Source organism: Barbus barbus (genome assembly GCF_936440315.1).
Source record: "Barbus barbus genome assembly, chromosome: 17".
NCBI lineage: Eukaryota > Metazoa > Chordata > Actinopteri > Cypriniformes > Cyprinidae > Barbus > Barbus barbus.
Genome location: NC_136745.1, coordinates 23,344,362 through 23,358,639, shown reverse-complemented (window position 1 = coordinate 23,358,639; position 14,278 = coordinate 23,344,362). Strand labels below are relative to the sequence as shown.

Sequence of the window (14,278 nt, the reverse complement as noted above, 5' to 3'; positions counted from 1 at the left end):
AGGTGAACTACCCTACTCTTCTTACAGAATGAAAGCACCATATTGCTTTTGATAATATAAGATATGAAGCACTTGCTGCTGTCTTTTGTCGTGTTTATGGTTTGTATATAAAGCATTTCTCGCGAAATCCTCGAGCAAACAGTTTACCTCCGTCGCGCAGCAACACAAACCTTCACTGACTAATTAAACATAAACAACCTTCATGGCGTCAGCCCAACGGCTGAGCAGCTTCATAAGTTGTTTTCATGACTTTTATTCATCTTTAAACGCACTACACTATGCTGAACATGTAACTCGAGACAACAGAAATACATTGTGAACACAAACAGCGACGCTTTCCCTTTTCAGCACAGCATATTGAAGCACATAAAGCAATTATACTGCCACTTTAACGTATAATAAAACCACACTGTATTTACCATAATTTACACAGATATTTCCTGAAAATACTCTATGAATAGAAGTTGAGGTGATCTTACCCGGCGTGTGTTCAGCTCAACCTCTCGATGTCCAGCTCACTCCAAAAACATTTTAGGCTAACGTTAAGATAAAACGAGTCAAACAATGAAGAATAAACTAACGAATGCCGCACATCGGCGTGAGGAGGAAAATGTAGTTTTCTTAAGTTTCGAATCAATAAGAAAGGTAAATAAATAGTAAAGAGTTTAATGAAAATGTTTCGGTCTGTCCTGCTTCGCTCCTCCCATTCCAACAGCGGCACCTTCTTTTAAAACCGAGTCCCATTCGCGCTCGAGACGCTGTATTTCAATCCGTCCCGCTCACGCGACCAGCGCGCACTTGTTCCTTATCTCCCGTCAGAGAGACTCTCTTGTGATTCAGTAGATCAAAACCTGACTCTGCGCCGACAATAAGCTTTCAGATACGGTAAAGTCAGGCTCTTCCTTCACGCTATTGTTTTTAGTCCATTTAGTTTTTTCCCCCCTCTTTTTTTTCTCTCAGGTTGATCCCTCCCACTTCGGCACAGTTTCATCCCAGTACTTTCATTCAAGCGAATGAACTAGTGTTGGGAAGTGCGAATCATTTCCGTGAATCGGTTCTTTTGAACAGTTCGTTTCGAAGAACCGGATTCAGTGATTCTTTTATGGCGATCAAGCCACACACAGGCCTATTTCCGATTAGTTTCGTTAATAAAAGTAATAATAGGCTATAAATACTTTTCCAAAATCCAAGACTCCTACTTCAAAAGTTACAGCAGTGATTCCTCTTATAAAAAGATATTTAGAATCTAAATATCATTTGCTAAATATCATAGTGAACCATTCTTTAAAAAGATTCGACTCAAATTAGGATTCATTCCAGTGAATTCCAAGAAACTTCAACGCAGTCACGCTGTTTCCATGCATAGTTCTGGATAGAGCTTTATTATTGAACACTTCACTGAGCAGAGCATGTCAAACAAAAATCTGACCCCTTAATTCTACAAAAGCCAACTAATCATCAGTTACTGAATGTCCTCATTTGCAAATAAGGATTCTTTATCGTAAAACTAGGTGAGGCTAAGTAGTTCACCTTTCTTAAAGGGACATGCAGTAAGTAGTATGCCGCTGTGTTGGAGTGATTACAGAAGCAGGCAAGACACAACAGGCACACATGGGTGTGTGAAGAAAGTGAGCGGTTTGGGGTCTTGATGCAATAATCTCACATAATATTTCTAAGTACAAAGGTGATCTTTTCTTAGAATCACACTTTAAGTGATTTATTGCTCTTAAATGAATCATTGCATATTTTAAGACCCTATAAAAAGCTAACTTGCATGCATCAGCTCAAATCTCTTGTCATTGTTAATCTCATGCATTGTCCTCTAGGGAGCACAGTTTCTTTTGCAGTGACAAACATCATGGATACAAACTGAAAGAGCCACTCTACCTTCTGGTCTGTACTGGGCAATAATGGTCACCGTCTGTCCAGCCCTCTTCAGTGCAGCAGCAGCCTGTTCATGGGTAGCATTGCGCAGGTTTACACCATTCACCTGGGACAATACCATGGTAACGGATTAAAACAACAACCCCCACACACTCACGCAAATGTGCAATGTTAGCTCTAAAACATGATGCAATGTTAGCTCTAAAACTTCATACCAATTTAAAGAGCAGATTGTATTAGGAATCATGAAAAAAATCAATTCCTCTTTCTTTTCATATAATATACACTAAAGACCTGTATAGACCTGTATGTTTGGGGTCAGTACAATTTAAAAGAAATGAATACTTTTATTCACCAAGGATGCATTATAGATTGAAAGTGGGAGTAAATCAATACTGTTCTTTCTATTCATCAAAGAATCCTGAAAATTTTTTAAGTTTCCACAAAAATATTAAGCAACACATTTGTTGACAGCAGTTATAATAACAAATAGTTCTTAAAAGCAAATCAGCATATTAGAATGATTTCTGAAGGATCATATGACACTGGAGACTGGAGCTTTGCAATCACAGGTATAATTACATTTTATGAAATATGTGACACTGGACCACAAAACCAGTCATAAGTATCACAGGTATATTTGTAGCATAGGTCAAAATAATAAATTTTTATTTTATGCCAAAAATCGTTAGGATATTAAGTAAAGATCATGTTCCATGAAGATATTTTGTAAATTTCCTACTGTAAATATATCAAAACATAATTTTTGATTAGTAATATGCATTGCTCAGGACTTCATTTGGACAACTTTAAAGGTGATTTTCTCAATATCTTGATTTTTTTTTTACACCCTCAGATTTTTAAATAGTTAGTCCTATCCTAACAAACCATACATCGTGGAAAGCTTACTTATTCAGCTTTCAGATGATGTATACATTTTAAAAAATTATGCTTATGACTGGTTTTGTGGTCCAATGGTCACATATGTATAAAATATATTAAAATTAAAAACTAATATATTATTTAATAATATTTCGCAATATTTCTGTTTTTACAGTATGTTTGATTAAATAAATGCAGCCTTGGTGAACATAAAACTATAGAAGCTGCTTTCCGCCTCGGCATAAAAAAGAAAAAAGTCAGAATTAGGAGATCAAATATTGCAATTACCCTTTAAATTTTTTTATTCCATGGCGGAAACTGGCTACCATATTAGACATTTTACAAGACATATCTTGTCATTTTAATGCTGTCTATCTTCACTATTGAACGCGAGTGTCACGGACAATTACTGACCGACAGGATGCGGTCTCCTCTCCTCAGCTCTCCGCTCAAGTCGGCTGGCCCACCTGCCAAGATGAAAGACACGAATATTCCCTCTCCGTCCTCCCCGCCCACAATGTTGAATCCCAAACCTGTGGAACCCTTGTGCAGCAGGATCTTCCGTGGCTCCCTGCAAAGCAAAACGATAGTGTCCAAGATCAGGATGGACTCGGATCACCACAGCAGCAGGGAGAGGACGAAAGACAGACACGTATGTGCAATAAAAAAAAAAATATATAGTGCAAAAACCACATTAAGAAGTTTGAGAGTGGGGTGGTTTTTAGACATGTTTCAAAAGTATTCACAAAGCTCCATTCATCCCAGACTGGAGCACGAAAGAATGAGAATTCAGAGGGCAAAGGAACAAAAATAATGTTTCAGTCTAGCCAGAAGGTAAATTATTATTTTGCATTTCGTTTTCCTCCTGTCGTTTACAGAGAGCGGAAATTGAGATGAACAGATTCATGAGAGCACACAACGCTCTAGTCACGACTAGAGGAGACTGGCAAACTTTCATTCAAAACAAAGCTAAACAGCAAGTGCTCCAGATTTGTTCCAGAAATGAGCACTAACACATACACACCGATAACTAACACACTTTCTCACTCAGGCAAAAATGCGCTCACACATTGAGCTCATCCCTGCCTCGTGCAGGACTGCGGTACTATTTTAGCAGCCGTGATTCATCTGCAGGCAGAGAGGCATTCCAGACTGCCCAGATCTGGCACAACAGCAAGACTCGACTACATTTGTCAAAAACCCTTTCCGAATGTACTGCAGAAACGCACGAAAACCAGTTCCCTAAAATGCAACACACATCCACGTTTGTAGTGACTCCCAGCTTTCAGCAGTGCAGTATGCATGTTTCTCATTAGAATTCTGTACTACCACAGAACTCGGCTGGCTCTCGACATGAGCCATTCCACCTCCGTTGCCCATGGTACAGCTTTATGATGATGAAAACAGCACTTTAATAGGAGCGGATGAGTTAAAAGTGTTTTGTCCATATATGAAACATACATAGTGAACATACAAACTGAATGTGGTGTATTGGAGTGTGAATCAATTTACTGAGAATCTTATGTCCATAAATGTAATGAAGGTGGTAAACAGATTTTAATCACCTTTTTTTTTTACCTCTATTTATTACATGACACACTGTAAAACCATGGCCTGCACAACAGCTCCCTGCATTCTGCCTCTCTAATGGATCTCTTGTACACAATGTTATTTTTTAGTTCCTCTCTATTGTAGTCTTATCCCTGCTGTAAGATGACAAATTGAAAATGCTCTCACACACATACTCATTTTGACCATGTATGCTAAACATCTGTGATTGATTGACTGGAAATACTGGAACAAGAATGACTTTAGTTTGGTTATCCTGTTTTGAACATGCAATGTAGAGGTTGATACTTAACAAACATTATAATTAAACCTGTTAAAACCCTTAAGAAATACCAGACAGGGTTGTGAATAATTCAAAACTGAACATGTTTGCACCCTTGTAATTCAAGAAATCGAATTTCCACAGAAAGCTGAAATGAATTGAAGATGAATTTAAATGCATTTGGCAATCAGGCATCCAAACCCTTTTCAAGAAAACTTTGTCAAGCCAATATTGCTTCTATAAAGCATTCTATTCTATACATTCTTGCTATAAAATAAGTCATGTGAATTTCTTTGAGTTTCCTTAAATTCAAATTACAATTCTATGTTTGCTACCTCAATTTAAATTTAATTCATTTCTGAATGGCAAACAACCTGGATACCAAATGCTTTGTTGATTATACACTAAGATCAGGCTGATTAAATAATAATCAGAAGTAATAAAATGAATGAAAACAGAGGCATATGAAACTGATTTTATGTTAACTGAGTTCATTAAAGGCAATTATTATTAATGTCTAGATCAAACACTTATTAGGTCTAGTAATAAAAGTTTGTACTAAATTAAGTGAACATATGCTTTTGTTAAAAAGATGGGAGGTTAGTACTAAGAATTTATTTATAAATCATTCCTTTTATACCAAAGCAAATAAGAAATGAACAGCAAATATGTTGCTATTGCAGAGCTGTACAGTTCACAGCTTCCTGGTGCACAACAAGATAAAGCAGTTATCAAATGCAAACAGTCACTCACTCAAACCACTACCTGGACCTACTGTACCTGTTCATGAGGGTGATGCTTGTCCGGCCTCGTCTCTCTACATTGAACTTTACCATTGGCAAGGAAGATGAGATGCTAACATTGAACATGGTGCCTGCCGCTAGCTACCCGGCAGAGTTATGAAGAAAATTATCCCAGGACTCTGTATCTCAGTCCAGACCAGCGGTAAAGTGCAGTATGTGTATGTGTGCTTTCTCTAAGTGTAGGGGGAGTGATGGGAAACTGCACCACATCGCCTGTCACGCTGTCACCCCTGCAGCAACAGGGTAAGACTTGACTCTTACCAAGCCACATCAACATACTCCAACCATCCACCGTCCAACACAATAACACATCCTTGATTTTGAAGTTATCGATCAGGAATTGATTGGATCATGAAAAGCTTATTCGTAAATGAGTAATTGTATATGCATGTGAAGTAAAAGTCTAAAAAGCTATTTATTTGGTCAACATTAGTCCATGTGGCCTAAGTGATGCCAGGGCACAAGGAAAGTTGCTTCAGAGAAGAAAGCAAGTTACTTTTTTTGTAATTAAAGATTAAAAAGACTGTTGTTTTTCTTTGCAATAACTAGCAAAAATGAATCGGTTAGTATAAGACCGAAATGTGCATTAAGAGTAAAAGTTGTCTCTTTTGTATATATGTTGTCTCATCCACCTTATTTTGCAACGTGGAGGGTAACCTATTTTCTGTGAATGAACATTAAAACTGTTGGGCTGTGCGAAAAAAGGGTGTCTGCATTATGAAAATACATTAGAATAATAAAAGAAATACCTGTTTGCAATATCAAGCAGCATAACGAGCTATTTTGTACAGCTAAAAATAACTAAGAGCAATTGACACTAGAAGACACTAGAAGATTCAAGTCACAAATGACCATGCCTGTTCTTATGTTAAGAACAAGGTGGATATGGTGGATATCAACTTTTGTAGAGTGTTTATTGTTGTCACTTCTTCTCCAATAATCTCTATGGCATATGTGCCCCACACCACACCACCACCCCAACTTTGTGCCACAGGATGAAATTTCCCGACCTCATTGAAGGATGACCACAAGGCTCAGAGGTTTACAGGGTTGCAATGCCCCTGTGCAGTCTGTCTGCTTCTCTTTCCGCTCTAAGTAATTGGCTCTGGTTGGGTGATTAATGGTGGACACAGTGGATAATGTTCTCCGGAAACACGCAGAGACATAATTCTCAATGGAAAACATGTTCTCTTTGGCAGGATCACAGGCTCATGGCTTTCATGGCTGCTATGGGCTGCTCTCTCTTCCTCTTTTCTCCATGTTTTCAAAACTCTGGGTAAAACCACCGATCTCTTCCTCAGAACACACTACTTCAGTCCCATTTGACTTCACGCCAAGAGACGTTCAAGATATTTCCAGCCTCTCCAAGCAGCTAAGAATAAACCAAGCGTGTCAACGGTTTACAATCAGGTTTACAATAAGTACCCCTGTTCAATCATATTGAATCCTGCCTGTTATTTGCACAGTATAAACTAAATCTAATGACAAATTATGAAATTATGATATTGCTTTTACGATGTTGTAAAGATTTAGATTCTGAATTGTCAATACTGAGAAATAGAAGCTTAACTATGGGAAAGGTTGCTTCAGCTGTAAGTTACCCTGGTAGCTTAAATGAGTGCAAATTTATGTACTACTAAGTATTTTAAACATAACCATACATATAAACCAAATTTACCAAAACCTCTAACTAGGAATAATGGTTGAAATTACATGGCAGACAGATGAAATGACATAAATTCACCCTTCAAAAGTTTGGGCTCCATATGTTTTTTTTGTTTTTTTTGTCTCTTACGCTCACCAATGCAACATTATTTGATCAAATATAGATAGATAGGTAGATAGTATTTATAGAGTTGTAACTTTTTAGTTTTAGTTACTTTTTCTTATTTGTAAGTCGCTTTGGACAAAAGCGTCTGCTAAATGACAAAAGTAAAAAAGTAAAGAGTGTAAAGACCATCGACTCTACCGTGCGACTCCACCGGTCAGGGACACCGGCAAGGGATAGTAGTAGCTTTTTATTTAATTTTTTCATTGATATGTTTATTATTGAAATGTTGTTGTTATATGCATGTGTTAATTTTATTTAATTTCTTTATTTTCTTAAATATGTGGGTAGATAGTATTTATAGAGTTGTAACTTTTTAGTTTTAGTTACTTTTTCTTATTTGTAAGTCGCTTTGGACAAAAGCGTCTGCTAAATGACAAAAGTAAAGTAAGTAAGTAAAGTAAATATCAAATATACAGTAAAACAGCAATGTTGTCAAATATGACTACAATTTAAAACAACTTTTCTATGTGAATATTTTTCAAAATGTAAAAAAAAAAAATCCATAAATAATTTTTATATGATAATCTGCTCATAAATATGCTTTTTGTTTTTTTGTGGAAACCATGCCATTTCCTTCAGGTCCTTTAATAGAAAGGTTTAAAAACACTGCATTTATTTGAACTCTTTTTGTAACACTATAAATGCCTTTTGATCAATTCAGTGCATTCTTACTGAATAAAAGTATTAATTTCTTTAAAAAATCTATTCTCAATTAACCTAATTAATTGGGTGGTGGTGATGGCGCAGTGGATAAGACACATGCCGTTGGTGTGAGAGACCCGGGTTCGAATCCACTGTGAGACACCAATGTGTCCCTGAGCAAGACACTTAACCCCCATAGTTGCTCCAGAGGCGTGCGACCTCTGACATATATAGCAATTGTAAGTCGCTTTGGATAAAAGCGTCAGCTAAATGAATAAATGTAATGTAATGTAATGTAACCTAAATATTTGAATTGTGTATATCACCCCCCCACACACACACACACTTGTGCATATCACAGACAAGGCTTAAGGCTAGTCCTAGATTAAAATGCATGTTTGAGCTCTCAACTAAAAATATCTTGCTCTGACATGTCTTAAAATATGTCAGTGTCATTGCTCTGTTTCAAGATGCACACCTGTAACGTTTTCTTCTATGACATTTTTATAAAAGCTGCTTAAATATCTTAATTTAACTATAGCCTAGTCCTAGCTTAAGCTAAGCACTGTCTGTGAAACCGGTCCATTATATATTATAGAGAGAATATTAAGTGAATAAATAAGTTCACAGCTGCTCTCCTGCATGAAACTGATCTTAACAATGAATGTTCCCATGGTGCCCATACTTCACTTGTGTATGCAAGACAAAACAATGTAATTATAAAATTTTATTAAAATATTATTACATTTTAAAACTGTCAAAATCTTTGAATCATCCATTCTTTAACACTTATTATTTACATTTTATATAATGTAAATAATAATATACAAATAATTTTTTATTGAAAAAGAAATATACAAATAATTTTATTGAATAACCTTTTATGTATTGCGTTATTTAATTTATATATCTATTATAGTTTGCAACATCAACCATAACCAGATAAACTGCAATGCACAGCCTTTCGTCTCTACATCTGCTTACAAATTTAAAGACTGCTTATTAATTGAGGTAAACTAGGTGACTAATAAAGGTTACTAAGCCCCTAGTGTGGACTTTAACTCCAAAATAAAGACCCTACAAATGGTTGGTGCACCTCTACCCTTCAGCACTTTCTGTGCAAACAGTTCCATCTAATAATTTTTTTTCTTTCCCAAAATTCCCAACCTGTATTTATTCGGCTTCATATTCACCCTGTTGTGCATGTGGCACTTTTTAGTTATGAAATACATCAAGTCTCACCAACTATACACGCCGATGATGAGCATACAAACATACACGTGCAGGAGGACAGTACTGTTATATACATGTATGATCATACACACACACACACATCCTTGTGGAAGAATAGCTCTGCATATAAACAAGTATCCTTCCTATTGTGTTGAATGTTGTTCTAGGTTTTTTTTAGCACATTTCTATGCACTTGTATGGGTACTGCAAGTGATCTCTGGGTCAAAAAAAAAGCATAGTGTCTCTGATGGTCTCTAAATGGCTCTAGTATTTCAATGTAAGCATATGGATTCTACCAGACATAAATTGTAGGTTTATCTGCTAATTGTGCATACTTTTCAATAAACTGCATGATCAGCTGCTGATGAGTTATGTGCTAAAGGTTAATATGTTGAGTGAGGGCTGTTGAAAAATAAATTGAATGATTAGCCTGGTATATTGTAGAATCTGTACTACAGTACAGTATGTATGCAAGGACTGCACAACAAGCAATGACACATAGTGGTACGTAAAGTGGACGAAACCCATCCCAGACAGCCAGTCACAGTACATCACTCAGACTAAGACTGCTTCAAAGAGCACACGCAAAACACCAGGACATTATATGGGCTGGTAAAGGAGGATGGCTTAGACTCACATACTATCTGGGATTATACATATGTACAAAAGGGGCAGGGTACGAATTAGGGGAAGTTTGGGGTGCTGAGCTCTATTCATTATTTATATAGTGCTTTTTACAAATTGTATGCTATTGACTTGTCAAATAAAGTCAAAACAAAAGGCTGTTTATAGTTGCATTTTCTAAAGAGAAAACAATAGTGGACTACTTGAGCGCTTTCTTTGGGATCAGTATGGAATGATACCTTTGTTTAATTAGTGGCAATATTTATCACTTTATTGTGGATATACATGTCACAAAATTAACTCTTCTGAATAAAATGTCTTTAAGATGCTACTGTAGGAGCAGCAAAAGACTATTTACTTTAGGTTGGGCAAGATTAAAGAGACAGTCTAAAAAAAATGTATGACTTTCTTTCATCTGTGGAACGCAAAAAAAATATATATTAAAAGACTTTCACTGTATAGGTCATTTTTTTAAAATATCTTCATAGTGACAAGTCATACAGGTTTGAAAGGACATGAGGGTGAGGAAATTCTGACAGAAATTTCCTTTTTGAATACAATCTCTTGAAACTATCCCTTTAAACCTGAACTATCTGTGTTCCAAAAGTACCCTCCTGAATAATTTGCACACTGAGAATGCGACAGACACGGCTAGACCAGGGTAAAAAGTTGAAAGCCCTCATTCATTTGTGACTTTTTTGACTCTAAAGGTGCCTAAAGGTCTGTTTACACCAAGACAAATATCCGGTGTGAATATTCGGTGCGATAAACATTTTAAATTGAATGAATGTTAATGTGTCTGTTCAGACCGCCACCAACATTTGCATGACATCAATGCGACTAATTTGATTTACATTTCATCTTACAGTGAATAAAACTGGCCATCCAATAGGATTTTTCTGTAATTTGTACATGAGTGCACTTGAAAAGTGACATCTGAGTGAGTGACAGGGTTCCCACACTTTTTGAATCAATCTCCATGATTATTTTTCAGTTGTTTTCCAGGAAATGTTGATTATTTTATAGATTGTACTCATAATTTCTAGCTGGTATTTCAGAGCCAATGTATTTAAAAAAGACTAAATTTGTTGTAAAAATTTCCTTTTGTATGATTTTTTACAGGTCTGGAAATGTTAAAAAATACCCTGATATTTCCAGGTTTTTTCCAGGACTGAAGAAGTGATTGAGTGAATAGATGAATCCATGTACCGTTTCATAGCGCATTGTGTCTCAGAATAACCAGGGTATTTCTGCTTTTCTAAATGTGGCACCTACTGTTAGAAAGTGAATCTGCATTTGCATTTAACCCATCTCCTGTCCTTTACACATTGGTCTGAACTGACAATTCAGACCTAATTTCTCTGCCAAACATTCGTGTCGGTGTGAACAGGCCTTAAGGATTTTAATACCACAAGCTAACAATGTGCTCCATCCTCCTCCACAGTGTAAAGGAATACATGGCTCGAGGCAGGGAGCGGTTTCGCCTCAAGGCCTTAACCCCTACCTCAGCTGCAGGTTGCGCTGAGGTAGGGGAAAGGAGGGTGGCCGTGCGGGGCGGGGGCTAACTGTCAGGTTAACTAGACTATGCTAAACTAAGCCAGGCAGAGCGAGAAGCAGTGGTTAGTACCTGCCGGTGTACGGGACCAGGCTTTGACACAGAGCAGGAGGGACGGGGCTGCAGCCCACATCCCCAGACCCCCTGCTGCACAGATGGGGTGAGGGAGGGCTGGTGTCCCCATGAGGTTTGTGGATGGCACTGTAAATGGGCTCGGCCCTATTGGAGGTACAGAAATCACACAGTAAATGGGGCGCGTTCAGACACACAGAGACAGCAGACACAGAGACATACTTTGTGAAGACATGTACGGCACACACATGCACACAGACGGAGACAAACACACACATGCAGAAGTGAGGATGCATTCAGCTGGATGGCTAGAGAGGGACGAGTCAGCTCTGGGGCCCGGACTGACTCACAGGGTCCAGGGAAACCCATCTCACCTCCAGGCAACAGTGGCCGTGACTTCAAAATATTTGACCCCATGCCAGAAGCATCTCTTATACCCAGAGTGTTTGTTTGCCGTGTTGGGATTCGTGTTGAAGTCTTTATACACCCAGTCATGTTTCGTTAAAGCAATGTTCACAAACACACCACCACAGAGAGGCATTACACACCTCGTAGACGTTCTTCAGCCCACACTCGACACCTACTTAAAATCACTTTTATTTGTTCTGTCTTTGCCCAGTTACATCAGAAATTGTGAACAGTATCGCCAAAAAGAAATTAAACAACTAAAGCTGAAGAACTGTAGCGCAGATTGTGGGAAAACAATGTTCTTTTTAAATCAAATATATATATGGACATGCAAGTGTTTTTTGTTATTTGTGCATGAGTGCATTTGAAAAGTGGCATTTGAGTGAGTGACAGGGTTCCCCCATTTTGACCAATACATTTCTAGTCGGTTTCCATGAGAATTTGATTTACAATTGACTTGGTCACAATTTCTCACTCATTAAATATTTTAGAGCTGAAGTATTAAAAAAAAAAAACTATATTAGCCGTTCCTTTTGCAGGACTTTCCAGGCCTGGAAATGTTAAAATTCCTTGATATTTCCAGATTTTCCATGGTCGTGGGAACCCTGGAGTGAAGAAGTGAGTGATTGTGAGTGAATAGATGAGTAAGTCCATGACTCTGACCTGGTGAAGTCCTCCTCCCCCAGCATGTGGCGTGGGACTGGGGAGTACCTCGAGGGGGTGACCTGGGGTGGCGGGTACACTGGTTTAGGCTCCATGCCTCCCATGTAGGCCATGCTGGAGTTGTGTCCGACGTGGTTGTCCACCATGGTGGGGAAGGCTGGAGGGAGGCCGAGACCAGTAAAGGGAAAAAAAGGCAGATGATTTAACCAGGCAGTTACAAAGGACCAGATTATCTCTAAGATGTGGTTGGGACTGTAGATGTGTGTAATACAGCAGCGTCATCATACATAGTTTAATTCTAAAAGTTAATGCACAACTAAAAATCAAACAAAAATTATTCTAAAGAATGTAGCATTCTAAATTACATTTACATTTACGCATTTAGCAGACGCTTTTATCCAAAGCGACTTACATTGCATTCAAGTTACAGTTTTTACATTTTATCAGCTCAAATTAATATATAATACCCAAGTAAGGCTTTCAGACATTGTCTGCATAAGTCCTTTTTGTTTTTGATTGATAAGGGACAATATTATGAACTACAAAACTGTGAAAACATGTTATCGATATATAAAAAATACAAATTCATAAAATACAAATATAATATTTAAGAAACCTCGGTCAAATGTAATCCAGTTATCAGGCATCACAGATGCTAAAAAGCATGTCTGATTGTGATGTGCACTACTAAATAGTTTTGGGTTGGTAAGATTTTTTATGTTTCTGAAAGAAGTCTTTAATGGTCACCAAAGATGCACTGATTAATACAGAAACCTATCAATACAAAATATAGAAAACTTATTTGATAAAAAAAAAAAAAACATAATATTGTGAAATATTTATTCCTGTATTTAATATTTATTCCTTATTGTTTCCTGTTTTAAAATTATAGTTAAAATGAAATGTATTTATTGGTAAAGCTGAATTTTCAGAAGCCATTACTCCAGTCTTCAGTGTCACATGATCCTTCAGAAATCATTCTAATATGCTGTTTTGATTCTCAAGAAACATTTCTTATTATCAGTGTTGAAAACAGTTGTGCTGCTCAATATTTATGAGGTAACAATAAACCATTTTTTCAGGATCTTTGACCAAAATAACAGCATTCATTTGAAATAGAAATCTTTTGCAACATAATATAGTAAATGTTTTTACTGTCACTTTTGATCAATTTAATGTGTCCTTGCTGAATAAAAGTATTCATTAAAAAACTCTTTTGAACGGTAGTGCATGTCCTTTATTATCTAATCAAAAGAGAAAATCATTATAGCTTGCTTTCAATTATAATTTCAGGTTACTTTAATGCATTTATGTCTGAAAAGGATTCATGCTGATATTGGCCATAATTCCACTTAGCGTTTTGGAGGGCAATTTACTGTATGTACAATATTCCTGGATGAAACCATTAAGAATACCGTATGAGAAACAATATCATAGGTGTACTTTCATTCAGAGACTTTCATTAAGAGATTGGCTTATCTTATCTTTTCAATTGACCAAAATATATAAAATATTTTAATTAAATATGGCCAATAAGAGATATTCAGCCACCATTGGCAGGTGTAGCAAAAAGTTAATTTTGGCCGCTGTGTGCATTTGTGCAGGTGGATTGTGTGAAAGCCTCGTCTCTCAGTGGGAGGGAGGGATTGGTGCTGTGATAGGAGCAGCAGTGCAGTGTGTGTGGGTGTCTGAAAACAGCGCCCACTGCTACACCACACTACTGTTACAAAACTCTACAGCACTCGCAGGCACTGCACCACTCGCTTTCATTACAGGGTTAAAGATAAAAGCAGATAGGGACGCAGGTTATATTTGAATTGACACAAACACCAAGTCCCTTTCACGTTTAT

At 37.2% G+C, this 14,278-nt stretch overlaps 1 protein-coding gene across 4 annotated transcripts in view; it reads right to left on the bottom strand.

Annotated features, from left to right (window-relative positions):
* LOC306883403 (disks large homolog 3-like) overlaps positions 1–12,579 on the bottom strand; it is a 31,037-nt gene extending 18,458 nt beyond the window's left edge. Inside the window, exons 1-3 of one of the 4 annotated variants that reach the window (XR_013785352.1) lie at positions 12,429–12,563; positions 3,181–3,337; positions 1,888–1,990 (exon numbers count right to left, since the gene is read on the bottom strand). Coding sequence is in view for 2 of the 4 variants with exons in the window: in XM_079438629.1 (XP_079294755.1) it covers positions 1,888–1,990; positions 3,181–3,337; positions 12,429–12,574 (406 nt within the window). In the remaining 2 variants the exon portion in view is untranslated. Of the gene's footprint in view, positions 1–479; positions 998–1,887; positions 1,991–3,180; positions 3,338–5,377; positions 5,582–12,428 lie in introns of those variants that run through there. The other 3 variants (XM_079438629.1, XM_079438630.1, XM_079438631.1) reach the window with 3 other exon arrangements.
* Between the last annotated feature and the right edge of the window lie 1,699 nt (positions 12,580–14,278).